Source organism: Lepidochelys kempii, chromosome 2 (genome assembly GCF_965140265.1).
Source record: "Lepidochelys kempii isolate rLepKem1 chromosome 2, rLepKem1.hap2, whole genome shotgun sequence".
In the NCBI taxonomy this organism is placed as follows: Eukaryota; Metazoa; Chordata; order Testudines; family Cheloniidae; genus Lepidochelys; species Lepidochelys kempii.
In genome coordinates, this window is record NC_133257.1 from 177,241,879 (window position 1) to 177,262,777 (window position 20,899).

Sequence of the window (20,899 nt, forward strand, 5' to 3'; positions counted from 1 at the left end):
CATACATTTGTGTGCAAGAATCATTCCTAGCTCTGTAGATTTACTTTCCAAAAGGTATATATTACAGGCGTTATCCAAGAACAACCTGTTGTAGCTCCAGCTATGGAGGCACACTGGTTTGGAGTAGCACCAGAATTGTTTCTTCTTCTGGCTATGGCGTTTCAGTTGTCCACATATGTTCAGCACCTAGCCAGAAGTGACTTGCAGTGCTGATTCTGTAGCAACACAATGTTTCCGTGTGCCTGCGAGGTAAAGTCGTAGGAAAAACTGAGAAAGTTCTGAAACAAACATAAGAACTTGGTCTAGAAGCAAAGAGAATGGAGCAATGGTTATTTGTATAAGTGTTTTTTGTTTCAAGTTAACCTTAATATAATTCACCTTTAACATAGGCTGTGTTTGGCACAGTGGTACTAGAAGCATCCTGGTGCTTGTCACACCTGCTTCTTTGTTTGCCTGAAATCATTGAGTGTTGTTGGAGGATGGAAGATATTAGCCTACAGCTCCCTCAAAAGGCTCTGCTCTTGGAGCAACAAAACCACCTAGCTCTGAAGCAGCTCCGATTCCACAAGGTCACTCCCAGCATTGGATGTGTGGGTGTACAGATGCACCACAATACCCATATACTAGCCTCTGCTATACAAGCAACCTGCTTAAATGGAGGTTTCAGAGTAACAGCCGTGTTAGTCTGTATTCGCAAAAAGAAAAGGAGTACTTGTGGCACCTTAGAGACTAACCAATTCATTTGAGCATAAGCTTTCGTGAGCTACAGCTCACTTCATCGGATGCATACAGTATGCATCCGATGAAGTGAGCTGTAGCTCACGAAAGCTTATGCTCAGATAAATTGGTTAGTCTCTAAGGTGCCACAAGTACTCCTTTTCTTTTTGCTTAAATGGAGTGGTTCGTAGAAGCACACCAACCCACCCCTCTCCATCCCCAATGGCTCCTGCTCCCCGAACTTATTTTCTGGAATTGGCCCCTGCTTTGGGGCTTGTTAAGAGAATAGTTTATGTACATATACATAAATATATTTAAAACTGTGTGGCATTTAGTGAGTACTGTCAGAACACTTGGGATCTTCTGATGTTTAACACAGTTGCCAATCCCTGCATTACAGTGAATATTAGTTTTGGGCTGTCCACCAGTGCAGCGATGAAGAGCATCTCTCCAGTAGTGGACTATTAATGCTCAGAACTGGCATCACCATTCTTACTAGAACTATGGTCCTTTCAAATTAGAATGTTTGTAAAATGTTTTCTTTGCAACCACAGAATTTCAGTGGCAAATTTAAGATCAACAATATTCACATTTCCATAATTGAATTTGACTTTTGAAATTTAGTGACACTTGTTTTTTAAGCTCTCAAACTCACCTTCTAGCATGTAAATTAGGAATGAAGCAAAAATCCCACAGGGCTGGTGTTTAATATTGTGAATGTGATTTATTTTAGGTGTTATAAATGAAAGGATTTTTTTTTAATTTGAAAAAAACCCAAAAAACGGTACTCAGCATCACAAAGCAGACATTGAAGACCATGTTCATTTAAGGGTAACGTGAGAGCCTTTCCAGGCAGCTAGCCAGAGTAAAGAATGCCTTCTGTGCTACCTTCGTGGAAATAGGTAAGGGAAGAAGAGAAGCACAAACTTGTTGAACTAGTAAAAATCATGGCATTCTCAAGTATTAAATGCAGCTGGTTTATAAAAATCAACAGTGATATATGGAATGGGGAGGAGGATACTGTATTAAAAGGTTTTAAAAAAGGCCAAGTTCCATGGAGGTTTTGAAAAAGACATCCAAAAATGTGAAATTATTGAGTGGGGGAGATTCCCTGTTAGTTTAAAATACTCATTTTTAAAAATATACGTGTGGAATTGGTGTTTTAGAAAATTGGTTTCAAACTTTGATTCTCCTCTTACAGCTCAGTCCTGCTGTCCCTGTGCAGGGAAATCTTTCAGTACAGACAGTGGCAGTTGTGCTTAGATTAAGGGCCAGATTCTGATACCCTTCCTCCAGCTGAGTAGTCATATTGGTTGATATCAAGAATCTGGTCATCAGACTGCAGGATTGGTTCCAAAATAGCCATGCACTTTTTCCTCAAATCTGTATAGAGACATATACATAGGAGTGGCTGTTCTCACACATGCTGCCACCTCTTTTACACATAAGGCTTCCTGTGATCTATGAACAGCCAAAAGATAAATCAAAAGTAATTATAGTAATTACTCCAACTCTCTTCTTAGTATTGCAATCTCTGGTGGTTATGTGTTCTCCTTCCCCCTCCCCCCATTCTCTTTTGTACACAAAAATTTCAAGGTTGTTTTTTAAATACCTTGAGGCATTTTGTGAGTGTTTTTGAACTGGTTCACCATTCACCAGTGTATTTGCTCATCAGCCTTTGATGAGGTTTTTGTCATATGCACCCACTGAAGTTTCAGTGTACTCAAGCATTAGAAAAGCCACTATTCGAGAGTCTTTGTTTTCTTTGTTGAGCTGTTTATTTTGCTTTCTTCCCACGCGGTTCCCTGGCCTTGCTCTGACAACTGTTTTTCTGCATGAATTACATTCCTCGGGGCCACAAGTCTCCTAATTCTTCCAGTCGATTTGATTTCTGCCTGTGTGATTAGTCTTCAGCTCCAGCTCACAGTTGGTCTTTGCCAAGCAAACTGCTTGCTAAGTGCCTTTAACATGAAGACATAACTACATTTTTTAACCTCATTAGTGTGTAGGGCACTGCTTCATTCCAGTTTAATAACATGGCTACCATTGAGTCATCACTTGCTCTAAAACAGGTTATAAAAAGGTTACTTAGTTGTCTGGTTTTCCCCTTCATATGATCATGCTTTTGCAGGAGAGCAGTTTGGTGTCTTAAGTACATGTCCCGTTTTTATCATGTAAATAGCCCTTTGAAAGAAAACCCATTAACACTGAATAAGGTACATTTTTGTAGTAAGAAACTTCATAACAGTATTTCAAAAAGATCATTACAGGCTATTTGGAAATAGTGAATCTCAGTAATGAGTACTAGTGGAAAATATCTTACAGGATTCTTTCGAATGTTTTGGAGGTAGGGGGAGGGAAAGGACAAACATTTACTTCTCAGTCAAGCTTTCTAGTTATGCCAGTGTAAATCCAAAACCCACTGTAATTTGGATTTACACCACGGCAGCTGAGATCTGAATCTGTCCCAGCTCGCCTTTAACTAAGCATTAGAAGAATGCAATCTGATTGCACTTTGCATGTAAAGTTCCATGGACAAGGTTATATTTTCAAATGTTATAAATACAGGAGAAAAATAAAAGTTTCTCTGAAAAGACAACTGCACCGGAGAACTGGGAGGAAGGAAGCAAGCACCAGGTTGCATGCCACTTGTGATGGTGCGTTTGTACAGATGCATAGCACAGCCACTCAGAGGGTGAGACTTCATGATTAATGGTGTTTATTCTTGACAGAAGCCTCCTTTATTTATCTGCAATACAGTTTAGCGATTTTATCAGTCACCTGAATGAAAAATATTCAGTCATACCAATATTGCAGTGTAAATTGAGTAGAGTCACTTTTTATTATATCTTTCAGCCTTATCATCTGCACAGTAATTTTCTAGCAGGGGTTTGATATAGAAAGGCTGGATTTAGCTGTACTTGACACAAAGCCTCTTCAATTTCCCATAAAAGTTCAGGCTGCTCTTAGAAATGTGTATATATATATACACACAACCCCTCTTATCCAAGCAATTTCAGGATTTGAAAGAATAAAGATAAAATGCACAAACCTGGATGTGAGAAATGTTGTTAATATGAAAACATCTAATAGCTGTGAAGCCACTGGTGAAAGGTTCTTTAGTGTTTACGCTTGTGGTTTAGTGCAGAGCTTTTTGCATGGCTACGTAGTCTGACTTTCTTCTAATCAATCATCATCCAACTCCAATCAGCATACAGGCAGACCCTATCGTTCATCCTGGGTGTAATTTCAGAGTTGAAGACTATAATGGCCACATACAGCACATTAGTCACTGCGATAACAGCCAGTGGCACTCCTGAAGAATTGGGCGGGGGGACAAGGGGAAATAAAATTATTCTTATTCTCATGATGCGTTAGGGAAATAGGAGCCAATGTTAAACAAACGTTTATTCAATTAGCTGGTTTAGCAGCACTAAGTGTGAGAAGGCTGGTGACATTTCTTTGACCTGCTTTTTTGGGAGAAGATGCAGATGGTATTATATATCCACATATTAATGTGATTCTTCTCACAAACATGCTAGTTAAACACATCAGGAGGTTTCAACCACTCTCTGTAAACCAGAGGAGAATATAATTTTAATACTGAATAAGAGCAGGTATGCACGAGTGCATTGCAAGAAAACTGTTGCACACCTGAATTTGCCTGAGGAGCATGGTTGGTAATACTAACACTTAGTTAGTGTGGTGTATATTTAAAAAAAAAAATTAGACCTTTTCTGTAGCATATTGCACTGTGATACAGGGTGAAGGTGCAGTGGCATATGAAGTTTCATAATGTTTTCCACCTCCTCTGGAATGGAGCTGTGTTTTCTCTGATCTTATGTGAATTACCTTATAATTAATAGTGTCAGTATGTTGTAGTGTAGGGACCAAGACCTGCACATCACATATTATTTGAAGTACTGTTACCCTTGATGCAGTAATGACCACAAACTAACCGAACTGGAACCGGAGTTGGCTGAAGAGCGGGAGGGAAAAAATTCACAAACACTGGGTTGGGCTGGCTTGTGATGCCTGTACTCTCACTGATTCTGTATGAAGTCCCATTGACGTCAATGTCACCAGAGTAAAGTAAGTCAATTTGTACAGTAAGGTAATACTAAATGTGGGTAAGGGTACCATTATCTGGCCCATTATCACTGTTATTTAGTCTTTATAGTACCATAGCATCCAGAAGCTCCTATCAGGATCACAGCTTCATTGTATTAAGTGCTGTACAAATATATACAAAGACATGGTCCCTGCCCTGAAGAGCTCACAATCTGAGAAGACAAATGACATATGAAGGGAAGAAGCGAGAGAGAGAGAGAATTGTATGTAATATATTTGCAAAAAAGAAAAGTATCATCTCTGTTTTACAGGTGGGGAAACTGAGGCACAGGGAGATGATGTGACACACCCAAGGTCACACAGCAGATCATTGACAGCCAGGAACAGAGCTCATATCTCTGTAGACCTGATCCGTTTTCCTATCCACGGAGTCATTCATCCTGACCATTTATGTGTAAACAGTGTATGCCCTGGGCTCATTAACGATGTATACGTACATACATCTGCTGTATGATAACTCTCTTAACTGACATACTATTACTGAATTGTAGGCTCCAGAGTATCTTGTGGCTAATCATACTATAATCTGATATTAATATTAATCTCTGCACAGATTTAATTGTTTCACTACGCTAGCTACAGTTTCGGCATTCGTTTTGGAGGCAAGGCAGGCACAGTGTTGATTAGTTGTTAGCACAGGGATATGGACATAGGAAATCAAGGTTCTGTTCTCAGTGCTGCTAATAAATTACCATGTTATCTCAAGCAAATCATGACACTTCACGCTGAGATTTTAGATGAAAGGTGTTACAAATGTATAAAGTGCTTTTTTACAATTCATTTTAATCTTTAAGTTTGCTTGGTATTTTGCTTAGTTGGCCTGACTCTCAAAATGCAGTCCTTCAGATCTGAAGCACTGAGTGATGAAAACTAAGAAGTAGCAAAGCTTAATTTAGAGGAATGCATGACTATCCTTTGTTAAATGTGATTGATGAGGATCCAGAAATATGAAAAGTTGTTATTTTTATAAATCTTACCCCATCAGTTAAGTACATGTCTTTGTGTTTATTATTGTTTGCAAATTTAACTAGATGTTTAAAGAGGAAGGAGTGAGAGTTACGGGGTGGTATTTTTAAAAGCACTCAGTATTGGCCTAATTCTAGCTCCATTGAAGTCAATGGAAGTTCTACTGTTGACTCCAGTGGGAGAAGAATTAGGCTCACACTAAGGGCTTGTCTTCACTACGGGGGAGATCAGCGCTGCTGCAATCGATGCCACGGGTGTCAATTTAGTGGGTCTAGTGAAGACGCTAAATGGATGGCAGATCACTCTTTGGTCGACCCCGGAACTCCAGCTCTCCAAGAAGAGTAAGGGCAGTCGACTGGAGAGTGTCTCCCATTGACATAGTGCACTGAAGACACCTGGGTAAGTCAACCTAGGCTACATCGACTGGAGTAGTGTACTGCACATAGCTGGAGTAGTGTAACTTAGGTCGACTTACCCCGGTAGTGAAGACAAGCCCTAAGACTCATATGCTCAAACTCCATTGAGAGTGTAGGTGCCTTAATATCTTTGAGCATCTGGCCCTAAGTGTAGTGCTGTTGACTCTCTCACCCATAATTACTTTACTTTGAAGACAGCGGAAGTTTTGCGATCGAGTAGGCTTGGGCACTGCCATAGCAAAATATAGTCCTTGAGAAACATGGTCAGTTAAAATTGGACCCACACACGTGCACATAAAACCCTCACCAAAGTGCAAAACCTCTTTTTCCTAATCAATGCTGCTGTCTTAAATAATGTATGAATTGTTGTGTAGTACACTCTATTGTCGTATCCTAAAATAGTTAGATGCAGTGTATGTGTAAGTGTGTGTATGCATGTTGGTAAAGTATTTAGTCTAATCTAATTGTTTTTTTCCCTTGGGTTTGTAAAACTGCCATATGGAATTATTTTAGCACTTTCTTCTATGAATTAATAAACAATGTTTTTTCTCGCAAATAGTTTATCTGGTGGATGATATTCATGTGTTTTCTGGGGACATAATTAGTGCCCTGAGCCCAATATTGCAAGTACCTACTACTGAATGTGGGGCATATAACTTTGAGTAGTAACATTGGGATCATTTGGACTACTTAGAATTGTTAGCACTGCGCTCACTAGTAAGTGTTTGCAGGATCAGGCCCCAGGTTTCCAGGGAACAGAAATTCTTGGTATAAAATACTCTTTCATTGTCAATAGGCATAACGTTGATAACTGGTGCCAAGGGGTTAATCGGCTTATATGGATATTGTACTAAGCAAACTTAGTCATTTAACAAGGGATATATGACCAAGCCTATTCATTCAGTCATGCGTCAGAATAGGGCTGCATTTGTCTGAAATAACAAGGATGATTTTTTGTTGTTCAAATTCGAAGATCAAATAGAAATAAAAACTTTATTGCTTTGCTGACAGTCTTCTAAAGATTACTCACAAAAAAATCTCCAAACAAACCCATAGGCATATTTATGTTTTTAATTCTCCAAACAATACGGAACTGAATGGATATCAGAGAAACAGCATGGCATAGATATTAGCTCTTGCATTGAATGACGTACTGGAAAATGATTAAATATCGAGGTTTGAACTTTGACATTTTAGTAATATAACAAGAAATATGAAAAGGCGATAATAAATTAGGCTATGTTATAATATTTCATTCCAGTTGGTTGACAAGCTTTGTTCTCTAAGATAGATTATTGTTCTATCTGAAGCCTTAGCACAGTGTCATGTTTGAGATGCTGTAGTTATAGATTGCTTACTGTTTTCAGTATTACCTTTTGTTTTTCAATGCACTAATAAAAGGGCCATTTTGAAAACTTCGGATAAAACTTGGCATGAAATTTCCAGTCTAGAATCAGATTGTTTCCTCTAAAAATAAGGAAATGCTTAAATTGTCATGCAGTTTTTAAAAAGATAAGCAGTACAAAAAATAAAAAACAACCCTAAAGCCCACAGTTTTATATTGATTTCAAAACTGTTTGTTCAGGCACGAATAAAAAAACCCCACCACCTTTAGTCCAGATTTTCTTATGATACAGGGTCCTTTATGCTGCTAGGCTCAAATAGCCCCTGGAGAATACTGCCCTGCTAGGGGCGTTCTACAATTGGAGTGAGGCTGGCAGAACAACTGTATCCCAGCTCTGTTCCCAGCATAATGGGTGCAGACAGAGAGGTGTGCAGGGACATCCCTGCACAATTTAGTATAGTCCCAGGACTCAGAATTAGGAAAGCACAAAACTGGCTTAAAGCCACCTCACCTCCCCATTCTCCTGTTCCTGTGACAGCCACAGAAGTTTAACAATACTCAGCCTAAATTTAAGAATAGATTATTGGATGGCACTTGGGGGAGATCCCCTGCTTAGCTCCCATCCCTGGACATGTGGCTGAATGCTAAAACAGCATATGAAGGGGGGGAGAAAGGATCGAGGGCATTAGTGGGTGAAAAAAAATGGCATGTTTTCTGTTTCCTTGTTGAATTCTAAAAACATTCTGACTAGCTCGACAGTAGGTTGAGAGAACAGCTAGAATATTTTGTCAAAAATTTTCCTTTTTTGTTTTTTTTAATTTCAAACTGGAGAAATTGACTTTGTACGGCTAAGGGAAAGAATGTTCCCCCTCCTTCACATCCCCTGATAGCTGGAGAATAGATTTTGGGAAAGAGAAACACTCCACGTCTGTGTTGCCAACCTAAGGCCTGGTCTACACTTCAAATTTGGTTGACAAAGCAGTGCCTGCTGAACCCCTGGTTCAGACACAACTAGGTCGATGGAGGAACGCTTCCATTGACCTTGCTGCTATCGCTTGGATGGGAGGTGGGTGATGTTCCTACAGTGCCGGAAAAACCGCTTCCATTGCTGAGGAAGCATCTACATTGTGGCTCTACAGCAGCCTAGCCACAGCCCCGTAGCTGTGCCCGTGTCGCGCCTGTAGAGAGGGCCTAAAGGTTGGAGCCATCTGTGCAGCTGTCATGCCTCACCCCACTCCACTCTCCATGGAGGGAAAAGACTCGGAAGCGCTCCCCCAAGTCCCCGCTACGTACTGTTAAGCAGGGGGCTACTGCAGAGGTGTGCCCCGTGGGATGCAGGAGGTGCACCTCTGCTCACCCCTGTGCAGTCTCTCCAAATCCTGCCTACCCCTGCACCCCAATTCATAGCAGAACTGCAGTAGTTCCAAGAGACCCTCCGGCCCTATGGAGGAAGGGACGGGATTTCCCATCTGTCCGCAGCTGATCTGAGAGCATTTCATTTTTCTTTAATTTTAAAGATGAGCACTTATTTAATGGTAAAATGTGGTTCCTCTGCAGTCTGCTTTCTATCACCCTCCTCTCCTCCAAAAAATATAAGTGACCGCAGAGCTCCTGAGAGGTGCTGGGGAGGCAGCACTCTGAATGGAGTTCTCTTTCCACCCGGGCCACTGAGCACAGGCCGTGGCAGGGCAAGGCTCCATCCATACAGTCCTTGGCCTGTCTGATCAGATTGCCAGGACTAATTTTAGTGATGAGGATACCTGTCCCTTAGAACTGGATGGGGAAAATCAACTCATGTTGCATCGTGTGCTGTCACTGCTCGGGTGGCCATGACGATCATCATCAACCTCTGCCATAGTCCTGCATGTGAGCTAGAGCAGTGGTTCTCAAACTCGTTTCGTCGGGCCTCCCTTCTTAGTGTCCATAGCCATTTACGTATGCCCCTCCCCCCAAGTACCTTTACCACCCCCCAGCTCTGAAGGCACAGCGGAGAGCAGCAGCTGCCGACAGGACACCGGGCTCTGAGGGCAGCCCCGCGCCAGCAGCAGCACAGAAGTCAGGGAGGCAAGGTGAAATTCGACATTTGTCTATCACGTTTCACAGCCGACCTAGCGCCCCATTGACACCCTTACTTCTGGGCTGCTGCTGCTGCCACCCCAGGGCTGACAGCCGGAGCTCCACTGCCTCCAGGTGAGGGAGAGGAGAGCCTGAGCCTGGGTGGCAGGACTCCAGTTGTCCCCTTTATCCCCACCTTCTGCACCAGCCCCAGGACTGACTGACAGAGCTCTTCATCCCACCCCCAAAAAGCACGCAGCTTGCGCCTCCCTTGACACATTCCCACACCTCCCATGGAAGGCCTGCCCCACAGTTTGAGAATAGCTAATCTAGAGGCATAAAGGCTCTCTAACACTGTCAGTCCCCTGCCTTACAACCTTCCTATCAATGCTGCAAATGAACTTGGTAACAGTTTCCAATAAAACTGAAACTCTTCGGATAGCCCTGAAGGCAAAGCCACTATTTAGTGTCAGTAGAAGAATCATGGCAGCCCCACTGAGATGGTATCAGATACAACAACCTGTGAATAAGGTACCACATCTTGGAATAGGTATAAATAGTTCACACTTGTTGTGCCAGATACAAAAGCCCCATAGCTGTTTCCCCAGTAAAGAGAAAAAAAACAACTGCAGAAACAAAGTGAGGAAATGTTTCTTCAGTGCTACAAGGAAAGTGCAATAGAATTCCAACACTTATATTTATAATTTTGGTGTATTTTATTGTTTGTAGTTGACTATAAGAGTGTTACCTGTATATTTCAGTGTTTGTTTGACGGGTTTCCTGGCTGCTCCCTCTCTATTCAGTTAAAAAACACAGTTTGGTCACATCTTTTAATAGCTCCTACCCATTGTAATGTGCTGGCTTTTAATTTTCCTTCTCTTCCAGAAAGAATTTGGAATGCACTCAGTTTTATTTTTGAAAAGCTAAACAGTAAGTTAGTAAAAGATGTCACCAGTCATTGGTTTGATGAGGATTTCTGTGGTTGCAGTTGTGAACAGCAAAGAAAAATGTCACTCCCTCTCCCCTGATAGGTAACTGTCAAATCAAATGTCTTACCTACAGTACAGCACTGGTCATAAAAAGTGAACATTGAACGATGGTGAACATTAAACACTGTGGTATCTGCAGTAATGTGTATCTTAATGACAAGTTCTAAACAAGTACCGCTATGTACGTTTTTAAAGAGGTTGATGTCTTTGTTAAATCATCCAGAAGAAGTCATGACAAACAGGAAAGATATGTTTACCGGACCAGTTTCAAACCCCAAGCTCCCCACATGCTGATTGCATCCATCCTGCACAGAAGATGGATCAGCTGCCTGTTTGATACCCTCCTCGCGTCCTGTGCAGAGTTGTCTACAGAACTGGGATCTGCACAAGGGGAGAGGGCACAGACTTGGTAGGCTGACAGTGGGTGGTTTACAGCCCTGCATTATATGGGTGGGATGGCCTTGACTTGTGTGTGTGTGCACGTGCACAACTTGTCCCCTTTCAGCCCTGAAGACATTGCCTGGAAAAGGGCAATTAGCTGTTCCCTTGAGCACTCCTCTGGTGGGGCAATGGAGGTAAAAGGGCATTCAGAAGGCAAGGCAGGAGGAGGGCCACTGAGTGAAGAGAGCCACTCTGGAGGTTTTATCAGGGTGGTTATGTCTCCAGCAGTTCCCTAGAGACCCTCCAGGTGTTGGGGCTGCCCTACAAATCATCCCTAGAGAGGAGCAACCCTGCTCTCCCACGTTTTCTTCTCCCATAGGCTCCACCTGTAGATTTTCCCTTGGGGAGGTGGATGTTATCTGGCTTACAGAGTGATTTAATGAGAATCAGCTGAATATACCATTATGAAAAATAGAAGCAGTAAAACACAGCCCCCTGGTCTCTTTTAGTGAAAGCTGGAAACATTTCTCAGTCTCCAAAGAACTATTCAGTGTATAGTAGGAGTTGTGTTGCCAGGGCCTCTGGGTGTAGATACAGCAACACTGAGGCCCCAATTCAGCAAAGCACTTGCATGTGCTTACCTCCCTTTGAAGTTACTTTAAGCACCTGTTTAACTACTTGCAGAAGAGGGATGGGGTTACTGAGGTGCTTAAAGTTAAGCGCACACTTAAGAGCTTTCCTGGGCCAGGGACTTAGCTACTATGGTGATGAATGCTACAGGAAAACATATGGATAGATTAGATAGATTATAACACTGGGTTTATGCAGATTTCCTTCAAAATGTCAGATCTCCGTGGAGATGGGAGAACCAGATGCCTGCTCCCTCTACATGCCTCTTATTATACAGCAGGTAATATAGAAAGAGCTCTACTGTCCCACAGGGCATAGAGATTTTTGCTGAAGTGAGGGCAAGGATGATTATGATACAAAATTTACAAAATGAGGCATGACGTTCCGAGCTCTTATTGCTGAAGAAAGTGATCCTGCTCAGATTGAAATCAACAAAAGTGTTGCAATTGCATTCAGTGGAAGAAGGCTCGGACCCAAAGCAGAATCAGCTACATCAATCCTTTATCTGTCAGGGTATGTGAAGATCTGTCATGTGCCATGCCAATGTCCAGTGGACTGCCACCATTTTTTGTAGTTGGATTGTCACTGAATGATGCTATGAAGATCTCCCAAGTCCATGCTTCTTTATTTTTTGTCCATTATTTACATGGCTCAAAGTGTGCTAAGTGCTTTCTTGACCCATAAAACACAGTTCCTACCCAAAAAATGCTTACAGTCTAAAATTAGACCCAGTATTAGGAAGAAGCAGCTAATAGTAAGGGTGTGAGAAAGGGAAGGACAAAAATTTGCTCTTGTTTGGCTATGTAACATTTGATCTCTTGTTGTTTGGTTTTCGTTGTTTTGTTTTTATAAAAGAGAGGGGAGGAGAGTGAAACAAGGTAGCTGAGGTGATTGGAGGAGGGTGGTAGCATGTTACATTCAGGTGTTGGGGAGAAACCAGAAAACATTAATCTGGAGTTGAAAAGTTTAATATTGAGTCTGATGACACCCCCCATATGCTGTCCTGTCCATGCTGCTGCTCCTGGCCTGCTGAAGATTAGTGTTTTCCAGGGACCTAAGGCTTTTCATAGCCTTCTCAGAAGCTTGCGGGGCCCTGTGAGGGAGGGCTTTCTGGATGAAGTGTCCTTGTGTGGCTCCCATTTGATCTGGAAGGGGAGAGGTGGGCTGGCTTGTCTGGCTCTGAACCCTGTTCTTGCTGCTGCTTGGCTATTGACCAGATGGAGAATGAATGATTGAAAATAACATAGACTTTCAGCCTGTTGACAAAATCCATTGAACAGTTTACTGTTCAATATGCACCAGATAACACCAAGGCTTTTGCTTTGTGACATTCAATGTGGATTTCTAATAGTTCTTCATTTGTAACCATAGCCAAAAACCAAGACTGCAGAATGACATTGTGAGGTTCCAAATTCACACTCTCAGTGACTTTCAGATTACCTTTGCTCAATTTAACCCATCCCAGTTCAATATTTTCTACCCTGCTGGGATGGGAAACTCACCCTGTGATGTGATGTCCAGCAGTGTTCTTTCTGCCCTGTACATCATTATCAGTGAAAAAGATTCTGTGACATAAACTTTACATGTCAATTTTTGTCAGTGAACCATGAGGCCAGTTTCTTCTTCGATAAATTATGGGTTTTACTGTGCAAACAGCATTAAAATCTGGTTTTGATCAGTAAAGCAAAGATAACTCGAAAACATACAGAGAAAAGATGCTTTGAGTAATGGTTGCTTTTCTAACTATAACTACACTTTAAACACCTGTAAAGGTTTATTGGTCACTGCTTAGGTATTTGTGGATAATTTGTTTGGGTCCCAATGAAATTATTCCATTGCCAGAGTCTGCTTTTAACACAAAAATGTAGGGGCATAACATAAACATTACAGTGAAGGGACATTTTCAGGTGTGGAAAGCATAAAGGGGTTTACCTTGAAAATAACGAAGGAAGGAAGAAAAGATGGAGAAATACAAAGAAACAGGAAAAAATCTTTATTCCCCAAATGTTATGACCCTCGTATATTTTCTTTCAGGGAGTCTGGTGTCCAGTTAAGAACTAATAACTCTGATCTTTGTCCCATTCATACATGAGTGTTTCTGAGCTGACAGATCAGCAGAATTGACTCTTACCTCAGATTCCATTTTGTTGCCTTATAAGTGACAACAACAATCCCCACTGACTGTGGTGTGTATGTTACAGAAATACATTTCTCTTTTTTATTATTTTGTGTAAGCCAGCAGCATCAAAGGAATGAGCTGCCCCAACTGGTCTCACAGCTGCTGCTTCTCTCTGTTCTGTATATACGCTAAATTAATTGAAAAACAGGGACAAAAAGGCATTTAGTTCAGGTCAGCCTGTTAGACTACAGCAAATAAATGACAGGCTTAATCATTGTCTTTCGCGAAAGGACTGGTTGGCAGGAGTGAGCTCTCCAACACTTCCTTATGAATTTTTTTTTTCCAGTGCCTTGGAGCATGGATGCTGTGAGAGGCGGTACTCGGCACAGAGCATGGGCATGGTCCTATCACGTGACATCAAGGGGTGTTTTTAGGACAGGTTATTTGTCCTCATCAACCATGAAGTGGCATTTCAGCCTTAGTTCATTACAGCTTCATAGTTATAGCTTAAGAAAAAAATTCTGTTCCTCCTTAATAACAGAGATGTGGTTAATTACTGAATTCTTGTTGTTGGCATTAGGTCAGTTTGTGGCACCATGCTAAAAACAAACATATGGAGAACCTTTGTTCCATTGCTGTCTGGTTTTTGGTATCGCACGTGTAAATGAGCTATGTCAAAAATAGTTGTAGAAAAGCCCAACCCTTGTAGTGGTTTACAAACTGTGTATCTTCTGAATTTGTTTATAAATAGAAATGTGCATTTTACAATAAGGATAAATTGGCAAATCAAGGAAATGGGCTCAGGTAGATCTTCTTAAACTTCTTCCAGTAGACTTTTTAGAATTTGTAAATTATTAGGTGTCTCAGCATGCATTCTGTATTATAGCAGAAATTAATATGTGATGTACATATTTAATGCTAGTTAGATTGGTTTTCTTCTGAAATCCAAAGGAAAAAAATTATGGAGTGATGTAACATGGAAACTGAAAACCAACTTACATTAAAAATGGGTCAGAGAAATATTACTAACAATTGGTACAGAGAAGAACTCGTTCCCGATTCTTTTCTCTCCAGGCAGTGGAAATTAGTGTAAGTTATTGCATGTTCAATGCAGTTGTTCTTTATAGAATGAATATTACCTTACAGTTATTTTTTCTGTCCACATTTGTGATCTTGACTATATAGATAATCTTTCTTTTTTCTCTCTCTCTCTCTCTCTCTCTCTCTCTCTCTTTATTCCAGGCCTTCTGCCTTATCTAGTAGCCCAACATATTCAGATCTTCCGTTCATTAGAATTTCCCCACACAGAAATCCGGCTGCAACATCAGAATCTCCCTTCAGCCCTCCTCACCCTTATATTAACCCTTACATGGACTACATCCGATCACTGCACAGTAGCCCGTCTCTGTCAATGATCTCGGCAGCCCGTGGACTCAGCCCTACAGACGGTGGGTTTAAGACTGGCTTCCTGTTTGCTGTCATTGTGGCAACTTAAGTTATATTAATCTTGTCAACATTTCTCTTTTTTTTCCTTGTTCAAAGCAGCTTCAGCAGATTTGTCAGCCATATTCATTATGTCATAAATGTTTCAATACTTCATCAGCCTATTGCTGGTCATTTGCACATTTCACAAACGTTGAAACTTCAGCAAAAAAAAAAGTTCTCATTCAAAATTAAAAATGTAACAATGTTTATGGCTTGTAATATCTTCTGTTTTGTGCGACAGACCGTGGGTATGATTCTGACTTACCTTAAAACAGCATACATCAGGAATGCCTGCACTGAAATCAAATCACCTTGTATAAATCAGCATATCTCCAGCGAGTTCAAGAGATATATTGTGTTGGAAAGGTCTTTTCCTTTATTAAAATAGCAGTTTTATTATCTTAACAACACACTCACTTGCTAATGAGGGTCATTATAGGTCTATTTAACTTAAATTGAGCTACACCAATTTATACTAGTTGAGGATAAGACGAATGAAATTTCACTTATATGAGATATGTGATTGGTGATCAGAATCAGGTGCAGCATATTTAAATGACTCACATTTAGGCAGCATAAAAGGAAAGTGATGTTCCCTGAGGTCTGAGTACGATGTAGATATTACCTCCCTGTTTATTTGGATGTAAGCTAAATTATAAAGGACCAAGATCTGCAATCTCTACTCAGTCCTTAGTAAAAATTCCCATTGATTTAAATGTGAATTTTGCCTTAGTGAGCAATGAACAGAATCACACATGGGCTGGATTCTGGGAAGTGTTATTTTTAACAGTACATTAGTAGTTTGAAGTTTCAAAATTGCTTTATTGTGCTGAGTGGAGTCATAATGGGCCAAATTAGCAAGTGAGTATGTAGTGAAGATAATTAAACTACTATTTTAATTAAGGAAAAGCTCTTCCCAGTGCTCACACAAATTTACAAAACAGACATACTGCCTTTAGCAGAATTTGAAAAATGAGTAGTGTACTCTGTTCAAATGGATGACTAATTAATCCTCACTTGTAAGAGCCTATACCTTTACACTAACCCATTAGTTATGGGTGCATATTCGTCTTATGAGAATAAATTAAAATGATGTAATGTCAATCAAAGTGTATGTGTGCACATATCCACTGGTGATATCGACAGCCTGGTTGTTGTTTAAATCATGGTTAATTCTACACATTTTATTTTAACAAACAGTGTTATATGATGACCAGCAAAATCATTTAAAAAGAACACTAATGACTATTTGGAAATCCTTATCTTGACACAAATAAGTTCTATACGTTTATTGTCGAATAAATATGATATAACTTTTTATAGCTTTTGAAACCTCTCTCTTTTTCTCAATCTCTCACATGCCCTCCCCCCACAAATATATTTATATTAATATATGTACATGTATATTGGCATACACATGTACATATGCAGAGATATAGACATACATTCACTGTATCTGCAGTAAAATCTGTCTTAAGTGATCTCTCATGAGACTACAAACTGGACTGGTTAGAACAGAATCAATTGTAATGTCTTATGGCAGTGATTGTATTTATTTTTGCAAACTGTGTACAGAATTGAACATATTGTAGGCACAAGAAAACTTAATAAACTTTCCTAATAAATATGGATCAAGTTAGTACTCGGTTTATGTATTTGAGCAGAGTCACCTCTTAAGACCAGAGATTGGCTAATAAAGATAGATTCTTGTATATCTAAAACATTCTACTGCATACTCTGTGTTTATTTATGTATTTGATTTTCAGGCAATGTATAGGTATTTACATAGCACAGGGATAGCCACCATATAAGAGTGCATGCATGCATGTGAGTATTGTGCTATACATACAGCATGTAAACTATGCAGTATAAGTTGATTTATAGGGATACCGCCATGGGCCAAAAAAAAAGTCCTGAATTCTTAAATAGCCCTAATTATGAAAGTGGAAGCAAAATCCTTGGGAAATAGAAGTGGACAAAGAAAAATTACAAGGAATTGTGTAAGGCTTTATAGCTTTTATTATCATTGCATTTTAGTTGCATTGTAATTACACTTTGATGGCATATATTTATAAAATTGAAAGAGTTAAAGTGGTAATATAACTTACGAAGTAAATTTATGTATATAGGCTTTTTAAAAAAATTGATATAAGAACAATTTAATAACGGCTATCAAATGAGATTCCTACATAATTTCACTTACACTTTAATTCCACCTCAGTTGCTCATGGAAATTAAAAAATCAGCATACTGCCATCTCTGTTGTCCAGTATGAAGTTTCATAGGTATCCCAATAAAAAACATATTTAATTAAAGGTTGTAAAATATGTTACATAGAATTCATAGTTAGCCAGGTAAGCCAGTCAAGTGTGCAACTCTAAAGCCCTTATTCAGACAGATCTATTCAGATCAGACCCTAATCTCCCTTGTTTGTTGACAGTACCTACCACATTTTGGACTCTACTGGAATGCAAATAATAAATAATAGTTCAAGTATATACCTGTGTACACACACAATACTAAAGGTATAAGTGGCTTGATTATAAATTCTGTCACACACAGTTTGCATTTGAAGGTATGTAAAATTATGCTGTTTTTTCTAAAAGTCATGATGAAATATCTATTGCCAGTTAAATTGCTTTAGGTCAATTAGATCATTCTTTTTGGGCTCAGTCCACAGTTGCACTGATCCAGGGGCCAAACAGCCCATCGCATAATATAGAGCAGCTTTAGAGTTGCTCTGTTATGCAACTTGTAGACAGTGGCTACAGCAGCTGAGGATCTGGATGAGTGCTTTGCATACTATGTCATCACCTCACCCGGGAAAACAAATGGTGTGGAGCCAGCTCTGTCGGTTTTGGTCCACCCATGGATTTCCCACAGCAACACAAAGGAACTAGAGGTGGGGTCTAGGACTGAGCCAGTTGTTATGTGTATTGCAGTAGTGCCCACTATGCAGGGGGTGTGATTCTTTTCTGATTTACACAGGTGTAAAGCAGGGGTAAATCCACTGAGGCTACCCTGGTGTAAAAGCTGCTGTAAATGGGAAGAGAATCAGGACAGCAGTCCTTGCCCCAAACAGCTCAAATTCTAAAGGTCCAGTCACAGGGAGAGCTAGACTTAGAATCCCACTTAGTGGGATAATCCCTGCAAATATGGCCAGGAGGAACTTTACATATGTGAGTAGCCACATTGAGCTTTGCTTTTATAAAATACTTACATATTTTAAAAAATAAATTGCACATCCTAACTGAACTCAATTACCCTTCAACCAAGCCATTATTAATTGGCCAATTTCTTGTATTTAAAAAGAGGAAAGATTTCTTAAGGAAACCAAAAATTCTTTCAATTTATGGAACATTGGTAATATAGTTATATGCTCACTATATGCTTTGATAGGTTCTGAAGCATTTCATTTTAAAGCTTGCAGCCAACGTTATTGTTAGTTAACCCAGACACTTATGTCAGAAAGCTCAGGAAGTGTTTTAAGTGTGTCTGGAAAGATGATATGGTCGTCTACTACTGTAAAACTTCAAAATCAATGACTCAGTGTAATGAGTGAGGGTTTTTTTTAATTTGTGGTCAAATATTTTTCTTGTCATTTTACAGAAAGTGACAGTGGCAAGGTGTGGATTACATTTATTTTAGAAATCAATTTGTAATTTGAAAACAAGAAGAATTCTTCTCAGCTCACTTCTCTTGTGGTTTCCTTTCCTGCACTGTCTAAAATCCTTTTATTTTTCTTTAATATTTCCTAAAGTTTGATTAAAATAATGTTTATTCTTCATTTATATTGGATCTCACGATATAACAGAGAACACTTTTTATTTTATAACATACTGAAATACTCTGTAAATCCTGTTCCTGTAAGAGCTCCCACCCCAACTCTGCCATTTCATTTTTCCTTTTAGAATAAACCTGGTTCCTGTGTTTGTGGTGTTTCATTTAGGACCTGATCCTTCAAACACTAATGCAAATAAGCCACTTTACCCGTGTTAGTAGTCCCATGTGAATAAAATTGTTCAGTGTTTCCAGGATTAGTGCTTAAAGTTGTGTTTCCACTCAGAACATAGCCAATGAAATGGTGGAGGAATGGCGCTGAATAACAAGTATAAATATGAAAATACTCCGTTGCTGTAGAGACCTTAAATATGAAAATCTCAAAGTACTTTACAGATATTAATGAACCGTGCTGCACAACATTCTTCTGAGCACAGTTAGGGAAGTATGATTATCTCCACTTTACAAATAGAGCAGCTGAGGACCGGAGAGGTAGAGTGATTTGCCCAAGCTCACCCAGGAAGTCTGTGGCAGAAACAAGAATAATGACTAATCTTCTGCTCAGTCCACAAAACAATCTATTAATAATTGCAGCATCAGAGGGCCACTGAAATGAAATATTACTCCAATGTTACACTTCAGCTCATTGCATGGAGTTTAGTGATGCTTGAAAATTGTATGGAGGAAAAACAGATCATGAATAATTTTTGCAGAAATTGAGTTGTTTTTTATAAGTAAAGGAGGTTATCTGCAGGGGATTGGATGATTCATGAACACAGTAATGGCATATACAGCCTCTCTCCTCTATGGCACTGAGCCGTACACACCTAAGTAGACCCATTGAGGTCATTGGGACCACTCTCATGAGTTCCATTACTCATGTATATGTAGGATCTGGGGGGAAGGGGGAACCTTACTCATTAACATGAATCCAGCCTTGGCTAAAAATGCCTATAAATTGTTCCTGTCTGACAGCTAATTTGCTTGAAAGAAATTAGTTTGTCCTAGTCCAGTTTTGCATTTCACAAAATATTCCCCCACTGATGACATCCTTTCGGTATTTTCAGCAGGGCGTTCGGAGATGTGAATGATCATGGAACTTGACCTGCTTTGCAAGAGGTGTTTCAGGTTAAGATTGAGACACATTGGCACAGGAGAGAAGCTTTTGCTGCTTGTGGTTAGCTTTTCTTGTGACTAAATAAAACGTATTAGTTTCCAGGCCTGTCAGTCAGTCTGTCACTTAAAAAAATAAATATAAAAAATGAGGTCACTGTGAATGGTAAGTGTCACTGGTAAATGAATATTTTATGTCTTGCCATTTTCTGAATGATGTCTTTGCAGTATCACTGGTTGACGTATGTTGACTGCACGGCATATTGCAGATGTTGCGTTGCTTTAAAAAATAAAAAAGCCGGTTTAATAGCCAAAGGGAAGCAGTGGAGTAATAAAATTTTGCCTCTTGTTTTTCTTACGTCATTAATGGTGCTTTTTTATGTTGTGTTCTTAGCTCCACACACTGGAGTCAGTCCAGCTGAATATTACCATCAGATGGCTCTATTGGCAGGTCAGCGGAGCCCATATGCAGACATTATTCCTTCAGCTGCTACTGCAGGAGCTGGTGCCCTTCATATGGAATACCTTCACGCCATGGATAGTAAGTGATCATGCTGAAAAAAGTGAGACAAATAAGGCCCTGATCCTGAAAAGAGAACCCCATGGGTAAATTCCCTGTGCTCACATGAAGCCCCACTGTCATCAGTAGAGCTCAGTGCAGATGCAAGAGTTTGTGCCCACATGGGTCTCTTTGCAGGATCGGGGCCTAAAAGTAGTTTAAAAAAGAAGTGAGAGGTAGCAAAGTGAATCTGATAATAAACTTTGAAAGCGA

General features: G+C 40.0%; 1 protein-coding gene across 1 annotated transcript in view; it reads left to right on the forward strand.

Moving 5' to 3' along the window:
- Positions 1-20,899, forward strand: part of GLI3 (GLI family zinc finger 3) — a 243,747-nt gene that overhangs the window by 144,168 nt on the left and 78,680 nt on the right. The window contains exons 5-6 of the mRNA XM_073332835.1: positions 14,992-15,197; positions 20,522-20,668. Of these exons, the coding sequence (XP_073188936.1) occupies positions 14,992-15,197; positions 20,522-20,668 (353 nt within the window). The remainder of the gene's footprint in view (positions 1-14,991; positions 15,198-20,521; positions 20,669-20,899) is intronic.